This window comes from Spea bombifrons, chromosome 12 (assembly GCF_027358695.1).
Source record: "Spea bombifrons isolate aSpeBom1 chromosome 12, aSpeBom1.2.pri, whole genome shotgun sequence".
Lineage (NCBI taxonomy): Eukaryota > Metazoa > Chordata > Amphibia > Anura > Pelobatidae > Spea > Spea bombifrons.
Genome location: NC_071098.1, coordinates 7247806 through 7260432, shown reverse-complemented (window position 1 = coordinate 7260432; position 12627 = coordinate 7247806). Strand labels below are relative to the sequence as shown.

Genomic DNA, 12627 nt, shown 5'->3' with positions numbered 1-12627 from the left:
CACGTAAAAGGTAGCTGGACAGGACTCAAACTTAGATCTTTTTTGGACATCTGTATTTGCATGACATATTTTTAAGGTGTATTATGACAAATTATTTTCTAGAGTTATCTGGAAAATCATAACGACATATCAATTTTCTGAAAAACAGTAATGGGCTTGTAGAAAAGGTACTCAATGCAAGGGTCTGAATTACCTAATTCTAGTCCAAAACTTTCCACTCTTGCTGTTACTTTGTTTTTGTTTTAGTGACGACATCCGCCAGACTTCCTAAGGGATGCCGTTAATCCCTTCTATTGTTCTAGTTTCATGCAAGGTTCTTTGTATTTTTGGAAAACAAAGCAGGCTTCTATTACTGGTACTACATGTAAGAAGGAAAATTATACCCACTTTCTTGGTTTTGAAAGGTGGGGTGGGATGTAGGTTTGGGGACCACCACTCCACCTGTGCTAGAATACAGCTTCTGAGATGATCAGGAAGACAAGAGTTTAACTAAGCATTATGATTGCTGGATTGCCAGAAATATTCCTCAACCAAAGCATTTTAATGATTTGGCCCCAAAACACCTGAAGAAAAAGTATTCTGTGATGGGTCAGTGGCCTGCTTATAACGGGTGTCAAGTCTCAATATATATCTATATATACATATATATATATATATATATATATATATATATATTTATTGTAATGATTCTATAAATGTTTAAGGTACACTGCGCTTATGTCCTAGGTAAAGTGCTAGATGGAGAGGCAGCGGTTGCAGTACTCTCCTTCAGCCACCAGATGTCCCTACTTATAGGATATATCTTCCAATAGGTAAGATTTTTATATTTTTCTTAATATTTTTTGCTATTACTTTTTTTTTTTGCTAAACTTCTTATAGTTTGCTCTTTGGACATGATAGGTGATGCTGTCCCACCCTCTTGTTACCATTTCTACGCTTTGTCTCAAGGGTTTAGCAACATTCCTGAAAGATTTTATTGGCCGGACCCTAGAGTTGCAGAGTGGGGATCTTTGCTCATGGACTACACTTACTAGCAACTTAACATCATTCTGACAATCTATATTCTTTGGGACATTATATACCTTAATGCGATTGACCTTTATGTATGGAAATTATTTTGTTCTAACCTGGGAAACCCGATGATCTCCTAGATGATCCCGCACTATTATTCTTCCTACACTACGATCAGAGAAAGACAAATGGAACAATTCACACCACCCAACCCAAACAAAATCATAAAGTTTAACTGCTTCTAACCTAACTAACTAGACAGTTTTCCTATATCAGCCCCATAAGCTTTTACAAGAAATGGAAATAAGGAAGCACTGCCAAACACTAAGAAGACAAAAAATGAGTAGGCGACTTCCCACAATTAAGGAACATAGCAAACTCTGTAGGACAGATTTAATACGTCACTACATATAGTGTCTAAGCATGAGTTGAAGTACCTGACAGATGCAAATTCCCTGTACAGATCCCTATGAAAGGCCAACTCGGTAAGCTTCTCCTGCAAGAAGTCCTGAGCTGGCCCTATGCATAGTTAAATAGGTGAGATAATCTCTCCAATGTAACGGTGCTAACATAATTCTTACTTCACCAGAAGCTCTCCGGGGTTTGGAGATTCACAATGATTAGTGAAGTCTACCCCACCGCAATCTCTTATCCCACCGCAATCTCTTATCCCACTGCAATCTCTTATCCCACTGCAATCTCTTATCCCACTGCAATCTCTTATCCCACTGCAATCTCTTATCCCACTGCAATATCTTAACCCATTGCTATTTTCCGGCAAACCCCCTCTCGAGCGAATAAACCTTAAAAGGTCTATTAAAGCAGTTATGTTTGAGCACCACAGTCCCCTCTAAAAAGCTTTGATCTCTTAGTCCTGAGTAAATACTTTTTTATTTTTTGTTAACATTGACCTCTTGTGTTTTTCCTGATATTTCAGACTGTGTATGGTAAGGTACTGATAGCATTACTGCTGGACATTTATTTAACACTCCTCTCTCTTTTAAGACCTCAATTCTCCTGAACGAAGTTGCTATAATAAAACAAATCAAGAATATTTAAAATCTGCAATTACTAAACATTATAGGATATATATATATATATATATATATATATATATATATTATGGTAATCATATGGTTTGGAAAATACACGTAGAATTTATTAATGAGAATATGTTAAAAAAATACAAAATATTATAATATTTTAATTTAAATTAATGTAACAGAAAAAATATATATATTTTAGTGTGAATATAACCAGACTAGGCTAGTGGTGTACATGACAGGCAAAGAAATAGCAATCCGGCAGCAGTATGAGTTCAGAGACGCTGGAGTGAATGGATTGAGGCCAATGGGACCCGGACGCTCTGTCTATGATTAAATGCCTGAATACCGAAACATGTCGGATAGTACTGGCCCCTCTCTCGGCTGGTTCTGGGCCATGTATATGTTGATAAAATAATAATAATAATAATAATTCTTCATCTTCTCCTTTAGATTTGTTGCTCCAATGGTTTTATGAAGTGATTGGCTATGTGCTCAAAGTTTCTTAAACGTATTTAGAAAAAGGTGAACAGAAAAATCCTCACTGATGACCTCATAACACAATTTAAATATCTCTGAACAAACTGCCTACTGTTCTGAACACAAAAATATGTCATACACTTGAATTTTAATTGGCAGATACATTTTAGAACAATTCTAATTCTTAATTCTGAAAATAGAAAAAATGTGATATAAACGTTAATTTTTCTTTACGCCGGAGATCTTTCGTTGCCTTTTGTTGTCTTGGAATTAATTTTCTTTTATATCCTAACACAAATAATCATCACATTTTGTTTTGATATAAAATAATACATTTTTTAATGTATACACATGCATGCAATTATAGATGATGCGTGCCTTTTGACACAAATCGGACTTAATATTCGGAAAACGAGACCATTGAATCTTAAGACATTGTATCAAGTCCTACAAAGTAGCGGATAGAACAAGCAAATCCTAAAATTAAAGAAAAGAATCGATATTATGTTTAAGAAACAAGCAAGAAGGTTGATTAAAATGGTTATTATTTCAGTGCAAACTTGCTAATGATCCAAGAAGCCGGTTCAAGCCTCTGTTTTTTATTCCACCAGTTTCATACCACCATTTATTTTTATATAAAGCATGCCTGGTGATGACACGGTCTGGTAGACCAACTCATGCAGTTCTGTTTCTAGTGCAAACCCAAGTGCTTTACCGGGGAGGAAAAAAGCATTTGTAATAGAAAATGCAATAAAATGCTTTCTGTTGTTTCCATACCAGATGGATATGAAACTCAAGGGCAAATTTTTGGCTGCAGGCCCATGCAAGCAGGCACAAAGCAACGGGTTAAATATGGAAAAGAGAGAAACCGGCTAGCAAAACTAAACTCACCCTTTTGTACAGTCTACGGTCCACCAGAGGGCTTTAGACAGCAAAACAATATTAGCTATTAGCAAAGAAGACGTAATAACTGGAGAAAGAGCCTGTGTGCACATAAGCTCCGTCTCTGAATATGTATGAAGGCATGTTTGTAAGAAAGGAAAAGTATACATGTGATAGGCAAAGTCATTTCGTTTTCATATCGTTTTCATAAGTAGTTGTACGTGCATGCGCTGTACGGAGCAAAGGCCGATGTTAATCCCTAGAACGGCTGAAGAGAAGACGAGCTTTGAAAAGAAGATAGTAAAACCCGTATGCAATAATATACATGTGTGTGTATATCTGTAAATAATAATAAATGCAAGCAATTCATAGATCAGTACCCAAAACAGCGGTTAGAAAAGACATTACTCGTACATTATCTGCTCCGAAACCAGGGGCCGGTTTACCTATTGGGGGATCAGGTTCCTGGGTGCACCGTTTACCTAATGGGCTGGTTAGGAAGATCAGAGGGGAACCCTAAGTGTGGACTCAACTGTGCCAGCCTGGACTGGCCATCTGGCAGACCGGGCAAACGCCTGGTGGGCCGCTGAACGACAGCCCCTGGATATGCCCGATCGGCAGCATAAAGCCATAGGGTGCAGCCGTGCATACCCAGCCGTTGGCCGCACCGTCATCGCCAGTCCTGGTGAATCACCGAGAAGTTATGTTTAAAGAGACCGTCTACTGCCCCAAACAGCCTCATTATTAAATATAAATGCACATTAAAAAACATTACCCTTTAAAATGCCGTTTTTAACCTGAAAAACGCCTACTGAAGACGCTGCATACCACTCCCCCCTGATCTCAGTAATTGGCACTAGTTTTGGCTGTCCATCACTGGCAGTTTTCTGCTCCCATTGAAATCGGTGGGTGCGTTTTCTGTGAGTGAATGGCGGGGCGCGGGGGTCTCGTTACAATCAGTGGAAATCTCAGACGTACTTGCTGGCTGGCAGCGGGTATCTGCGCATGCGCGCTGCTGTACCGGAGATCTGTTGAATGGAACACAGCTACCGGGGGGGGGGGGGCAGAGAAAGGCGGCAACTGAATAGAGAAGATTCTGATGAATCCTCCTATGTATTTATAAGTGAAAATGCTAAGATATAAGGTGACACTCACTATATGCATACGGTGGCAAAAAAAGCTAAAAAGGGGTAAATTGGCTTTAAACGCATTTCAGTTAATACCCCAGGATCTTTATGCCGGGGAGAAAGTGAACACACGCTAAAGACTTCCAACTATTTCCTCTCTCCTCTATTATTCTATTCTTCAAGTATTATTTTTCTCCTTTGCGCAGAGAAAGCAATCGTATAACACAGTAAAGGTTAAGTAAATTACTTTTAGATAAATTGACGCTGTTCAGACATAAAATTGGAAAATCTTTCTCCTTTATTTGCTCTCCAGACAACTACATAAAATGAAGAAGCGGAATAATAATTTCTGCAAGAGAAATGAAACTCGACTTAGTTCAGGAGTTTTGCAGCCAATCACAATACCGCAGGGGCAGGTGTTATGCTCTATACTGCCATTAACAGGGTGGGTAAATGTCAGAAACTGAGTGACATCATGCACTGGTCCACCAATGGTAAGTGGGCTGCAACATGACATCATTGGGTGTTTGGCCCATGGAACTCCCCTCTGCCACTTAATAATCAGGATATTAGCTGGGACAACCACGTCATAAACCCAATTTTCATGACTGTTGGCAGCTATGAAACAAGTCATGCTTTACTGGGTCCTAGAGACCTTTATGATTACAAATTACATAAACTTCTAATGATTCTTTTCCTTAAAGGGTGTGGAAGCCCAAATTATATATGTTACATGTGACACAAAAATGCATGTGCGATATGGCATTTTTTTGGGGGGGGGGGGTACAACTGATTCCATTCCTTTTCTCCCCTGATCCCTTTTGTATACGGATCATGAACTTTTTATCATTTCATTTTCTCTCCCGAAGACACAACGGCTCACTACAACTTTGGTGTTTTACAGTACGTGATAAACCGTCCTTTCAAACTTTCCGTCAAGAAGAGCCATGATATTCTATCCAGTAATAAATCTATGTCGCCGTTTGTCTAGAGCCCATTAGAGGCAGTGATTATAATTATGGCAGCTACCACATTCTCCAAGGAGTCCACAGCAAACCCACGGATCATAATGATTATTTATAACGCGACTTGCTGTACACCTAATGCCTCGGTCTAACGGACGCTATTATTCCTCTGCTCTGCGCTAGTTATTCATCCTAATCCTCATTCCTTCGCTCTTCTTTTACTTTGTCAAATGAAGACTAACTGGACTTATCTTGCCTTTATGAACAGTTGCTTGAATTATGTAGCAATTTGTTTTGAAACAGAAAATTGATACCATATTCCCAAACCGACGAAATTCTAATTCCATTTATTAATCAAATATTGTTTTGGGGCAGAATATACTATAATAACAATTTTCAGCATTCCTGGAGCCCTGAGCGCCACTTCAGTTCATTTACAATTCTATAAATGTTCACATCTGAAACATCACATGGTCCAGGGGCACGGTACTTGGTCGCTTACATTTATTTCACGTTGGGAACCCCCTTAATGCTATATATTGGTTATAAATCTGATATAAATATAATATAATCTACTCTTTATCGATGTAATAAACAAACATACTCTCCCCCAGTATCATTCTTTCCATTTGCAGCTACACACTTCTAATTTTGAATTAGCAAACCAAGGCAGCAGGGGGCAACCAAGTGAATTAGGGGGTCTACTTGGCCCTGGGCAGGGTGTCATATGAGCCCCCCTTCATGCTAACAGCCAATGTTATATGTAAAACTTATTCTGAAACGTCCATTACTGAAACTTTGTAACTGGATAACTATTTATACGCGGCCCTCGAGGAGTTCATGTGGAATAAATTGTTGGACTGGATACATTTTGTTGCTTTCTATGATGTTTTTGCTCATTGCCAAAGACTTGAGACTTGCACCAACACCATCTTCTTGCCACATTAGGATCTTGACATAAGGATGAAGGTGTTGGCTCAGCATCGTACAAACAATATAATTACACAAAAGACTGCTAATACAACAATATGATCGCTTAAACCAACCTCCCTTCCCCGAATCCAATGACATATATTAGAATATGTCAGATATATCACAGCTTGGTGGCCCGACATGGAGGTCCACAGAAAGTTTTCAAGGTAGGAGCAAAGACAACACTCTCCCTTCATTTATTTTGACCTTTTCTTTTCAGACCTCCTCATTTCTTGACTATGCCTCCTTTCTTTTTTATCCTCTAATCCTCTAATCTACTCGCCGTTGCTAAAACTGGCAGGCAAGACGGTGCACCTTTTCCCCTTTGGCCCTGTCTGCGGACAGCCATAGGACAGTTTCTAAAAGGTGTATGTATTCCCAAATGTAACCATTAAAATGACACCCTTGTATTGCATTGGTATCCGAACACATTAGACATACCATTTATTTTAACTCATGATACAATAGTAACACCGCTGATATTAACATACCTGTGGCGGCAGCGACGTAAAAACCTCATAATCTTCCGAGCAGCTTGGTCCTGCTTCTTTGTAAGGAGACTGCTTCTATACGACCCAAGAGAAGACACACCGATTAATGGAAGGGATACTATAATCAGGACTAGCATTCATCCCAACTATCCCGATTTAGCCACTCTATTCTGCTGCCCCCCCCAAGCTCTTCCTCTGTTCCACTTTTTTGGGACAGAGGTAGAGCTCAATGGGACAGCGGGATTCGAGACGGCGAGACTGTCTGGGACACTGGAGAATGCATGGGCTAGTGGTGATAAGTGTGAAGACAATGGGTAGAAAATGAAAGGACATACATGAAGTACAACATTTCATATTAAATCAATAATAATAAAGGCGCATATTCACTAAATTGTGCATTTTTAAGTTAAAACACTTTCACTTTCGAACATAACTTTGTATTGTGAGGACCCAATTCCAAGGACGACCAAGATGATCTTTCATATTCCATTAACACATCGGTGAGATTTATCGAGAGCCGGTCCAGCCTTTCTTGCAGAAGATTTTTTTTCCCTGGGTTTGGTTCACCATAATGTATCAAGAATCGAGCGAATTCATGATCTGCCTCCCCTGTAAATTACGTTTCCTAACGTCTGAAACATTTTATACTTCCCAAACCAAAACTGTCCCTGATCTGGTGACCATAATCTTAAATATAATGTAGCTTTACTTTACCGTGAGGGTGGTAGAGGAGTGGAGCGGCCTTTCAGCAGAGGGTAACACAGAGGGAATTTAAACATGCATGGGATAGACATACGGCTCCTGAATCTAAGACGAGACCAACGACTGATTAAGGTCTTTACAGCTAGATGGACCGAATGGGTCTTGTCAGAGTTAAAATTCTATGTTTGTAAATGATAACTGCGCTAATACCTAAGTTTCTGTTGCACTAGGGAGGCTGTCCGGCGCTTTTGCTTTATTTTCCCACATTCTTTATAACTTCGGTAGTACTGCTGGATCAGGACCGCCGCGCGCCGGCTTTGCTGGAATTTCTTCTGCTCATAATAACTTCGGAATTTGCTCTGGATGAGGATCGCAGCTTGTGTCATTTTTTTATAAAGTGCATACTGTGGGGAGAAAAAAGCAAAATGGAACCGCAAATTAATACCGATGGACTTTTTGACATTTAAAGTATCATTTTCTAGTGAAAGATACGTCATTAATAACAGCTTTAATATAAATATGTTTAACAGAAACCAGCAATGTTACATACATTGAGCCATGAAGAGACCTGAGATGATCACTGCTCTCTCGTACAAAGCAAATGATGTGTTTATTCAATTACTATACCACCGTGTATGTAAAATAACACACAAAATATAAATTTGGGTATATTTCTGATATTTTCCATAGATATGGTCAGCATTCATGACATGTCATGACTCTGACATCATAATGGGCATGGAATATGACATCATAGTGGTCAAGGAGTGTGTAAAGCACGGTCAGAATCACTTTTTTCTTTTGCAGAGAAGACCAAGGCTTGAAGGTAAGGAGAAGCTGGTTTCAAAGGAGACAGCGGATAGAAGATTACGAGATGCTGGATTGAAGATGTGAACGGTGAAACGGTAGGCTCACAATGCATTGTTTTTAATGGCTTTAAGGATAACCCATTGTCCTTAAGGGGTTAAAGACAGCACTAGATTTACATACACAAGACCTAGAGTTTGCAGAGCTTTGCAGACATTACCGGATTATGTTGTATGTAACTGTGTAGAGTAGTTACCGCTTCTGCTGTATGTCATGTTTAGTTTCTATTTTCTGGATTAGCGGTCTGTAGCAGGAGGACATGTTGTTCAGAATGCGCAGCCGCTGATTATATCTTCAGAATATGATGTCAGAAACTGAACCTGCGGAGATCCCAGAATCTCAGCAATAAAACTGAATACAGCTGGGGCCGTAACAAAAATCATTTATAGAAATTGAACGGTTACATTTCAAATAGTTTCCATATATGGTCAACATGCATGACACGTCTTGATTCCGCCAGAGCTTCTGACATCACAATGGGCACAGCTTCGTAACCGGCACAAGGTAAGTGTAGCAAGGAGCTGAAGCCTCCAGGTAACTTATTTCTTTTAGCTTGGAAAGGGAAACCGGAGAAGAGGCAATAGATTGACAATCAGAGGACAAAGCATTGAAGATAAGAAGGTTCTGGACTGAAGATGTGAACTGCTAAACCGTAAGTCTTTTCTATTCCTCTGTGAAATCTCAGAAGGTTTTGAAGATATCGTAAGATTTATGAATGTTTTCAGAGTTTGTGGTGCTTCTGTCTTTAGTCTCTTTTTGACCGGGAAGAACACCCAACTCTGATGTTACTGGATTAGGTTGTATGTAACAACATAATCAGAATTAGCGGCATGTAGCAGGAGGATATATTGTTCAGAATGTGCAGCCGCTAATTACCGTATTTGCTTGATTATAAGAGTGGTAAATAGGGGGGTATAAGGTATATCAGGGTGGCAAAGTGGCAAGTAAGGGGGTATAAGGCATATGTGGGGGCATGCATTTCTGGATTGAAGATAAGAAGATTCTGGATTGAAGATGTGAACTGCTAAACCGTAAGTCTTTTCTATTCCTCTGTGAATCTCAGAAGTGTTGGAAGGTTTTGAAGATATCGTTAGATTTATGAATGTTTTCAGAGTTTGTGGTGCTTCTGTCTTTAGTCACTTTTTGACCGGGAAGAACACCCAACTCTGATGTTACTGGATTAGGTTGTATGTAACAACATAATCAGAATTAGCGGCATGTAGCAGGAGGATATATTGTTCAGAAGGCGCAGCCGCTAATTACCGGATTTGCTTGATTATAAGACTGGGGCAGAGTGGTAAATAAGGGGGTATAAGGTATATCAGGGTGGCAAAGTGGCAAGTAAGGGGGTATAAGGCATATGTGGGGGCATGCATTTGTGAATTGAAGATAAGAAGATTCTGGATTGAAGATGCGAACTGCTAAACCGTAAGTCTTTTCTATTCCTCTGTGAAATCTCAGAAGTTTTTGAAGATATCGTAAGATTTATGAATGTTTTCAGAGTTTGTGGTGCTTCTGTCTTTAGTCTCTTTTTGACCGGGAAGAACACCCAACTCTGATGTTACCGGATTATGTTGTATGTAACTGTGTAGAGTTTAATACCGCTTCTGCTGTATGTCATGTTTAGTTTCTATTGTCTGGATGAGCGGCCTGTAGCTGGAGGACATGTTGTTCAGAATGCGCAGCCGCTGATTATATCTTCAGAATATGATGTCAGAAACTGAACCTGCGGAGATCCCAGAATCTCAGCAGTAAAACTGAATACAGCTGGGGCCGTAACAAAAATCATTTATACAAATTGAACGGTTACATTTCAAATAGTTTCCATATATGGTCAACATGCATGACACGTCTTGATTCCGCCAGAGCTTCTGACATCACAATGGGCACAGCTTCGTAACCGGCACAAGGTAAGTGTAGCAAGGAGCTGAAGCCTCCAGGTAACTTATTTCTTTTAGCTTGGAAAGGGAAACCGGAGAAGAGGCAATAGATTGACAATCAGAAGACAAAGCATTGAAGATAAGAAGATTCTGGATTGAAGATGTGAACTGCTAAACCGTAAGTCTTTTCTATTCCTCTGTGAAATCTCAGAAGTGTTGGAAGGTTTTGAAGATATCGTTAGATTTATGAATGTTTTCAGAGTTTGTGGTGCTTCTGTCTTTAGTCACTTTCTGACCGGGAAGAACACCCATCTCTGATGTTACTGGATTAGGTTGTATGTAACAACATAATCAGAATTAGCGGCATGTAGCAGGAGGATATATTGTTCAGAATGCGCAGCCGCTAATTACCGTATTTGCTTGATTATAAGACTGGGGCAGAGTGGTAAATAGGGGGGTATAAGGTATATCAGGGTGGCAAAGTGGCAAGTAAGGGGGTATAAGGCATATGTGGGGGCATGCATTTCTGGATTGAAGATAAGAAGATTCTGGATTGAAGATGCGAACTGCTAAACCGTAAGTCTTTTCAATTCCTCTGTGAATCTCAGAAGTTTTTGAAGATATCGTTAGATTTATGAATGTTTTCAGAGTTTGTGGTGCTTCTGTCTTTAGTCTCTTTTTGACCGGGAAGAACACCCAACTCTGATGTTACCGGATTATGTTGTATGTAACTGTGAAGAGTTGTTACCGCTTCTGCTGTATGTCATGTTTAGTTTCTATTGTCTGGATGAGCGGCCTGTAGCAGGAGGACATGTTGTTCAGAATGCGCAGCCGCTGATTATATCTTCAGAATATGATGTCAGAAACTAAACCTGCAGAGATCCCAGAATCTCAGCAATAAAACTGAATACAGCTGGGGCCGTAACAAAAATCATTTATACAAATTGAACTGTTACGTTTCAAATAGTTTCCATATATGGTCAACATGCATGACACGTCTTGATTCCGCCAGAGCTTCTGACATCACAATGGGCACAGCTTCGTAACTGGCACAAGGTAAGTGTAGCAGGGAGCTGAAGCCTCCAGGTATCTTATTTCTTTTAGCTTGGAAAGGGAAACCGGAGAAGAGGCAATAGATTGACAATCAGAAGACAAAGCATTGAAGATAAGAAGATTCTGGATTGAAGATGTGAACTGCTAAACCGTAAGTCTTTTCTATTCCTCTGTGAATCTCAGAAGTGTTGGAAGGTTTTGAAGATATCGTTAGATTTATGAATGTTTTCAGAGTTTGTGGTGCTTCTGTCTTTAGTCTCTTTTTGACCGGGAAGAACACCCAACTCTGATGTTACTGGATTAGGTTGTATGTAACAACATAATCAGAATTAGCGGCATGTAGCAGGAGGATATATTGTTCAGAATGCGCAGCCGCTAATTACCGTATTTGCTTGATTATAAGACTGGGGCAGAGTGGTAAATAGGGGGGTATAAGGTATACCAGGGTGGCAAAGTGGCAAGTAAGGGGGTATAAGGCATATGTGGGGGCATGCATTTCTGAATTGAAGATAAGAAGATTCTGGACTGAAGATGTGAACTGCTAAACCGTAAGTCTTTTCTATTCCTCTGTGAATCTCAGAAGTTTTTGAAGATATCGTTAGATTTATGAATGTTTTCAGAGTTTGTGGTGCTTCTGTCTTTAGTCTCTTTTTGACCGGGAAGATCACCCAACTCTGATGTTAACGGATTATGTTGTATGTAACTGTGTATAGTTGTTACCGCTTCTGCTGTATGTCATGTTTAGTTTCTATTGTCTGGATTAGCGGCCTGTAGCAGGAGGACATGTTGTTCAGAATGCGCAGCTGCTGATTATATCTTCAGAGTATGATGTCAGAAACTAAACCTGCGGAGATCCCAGAATCTCAGCAATAAAACTGAATACAGCTGGGACCGTAACAAAAATCATTTATACAAATTGAACGGTTACATTTCAAATAGTTTCCATATATGGTCAACATGCATGACACGTCTTGATTCCGCCAGAGCTTCTGACATCACAATGGGCACAGCTTCGTAACTGGCACAAGGTAAGTGTAGCAGGGAGCTGAAGCCTCCAGGTAACTTATTTCTTTTAGCTTGGAAAGGGAAACCGGAGAAGAGGCAATAGATTGACAATCAGAGGACAAAGCATTGAAGATAAGAAGGTTCTGGAC

At 39.7% G+C, this 12627-nt stretch overlaps 1 protein-coding gene across 1 annotated transcript in view; it reads right to left on the bottom strand.

The window, feature by feature from the left end:
* The window catches only part of CAMTA1 (calmodulin binding transcription activator 1), a 660706-nt gene that overhangs the window by 6977 nt on the left and 641102 nt on the right, over positions 1–12627 (bottom strand). Inside the window, exons 20-22 of the mRNA XM_053452576.1 lie at positions 7884–8077; positions 6972–7046; positions 3426–3456 (exon numbers count right to left, since the gene is read on the bottom strand). Of these exons, the coding sequence (XP_053308551.1) occupies positions 3426–3456; positions 6972–7046; positions 7884–8077 (300 nt within the window). The remainder of the gene's footprint in view (positions 1–3425; positions 3457–6971; positions 7047–7883; positions 8078–12627) is intronic.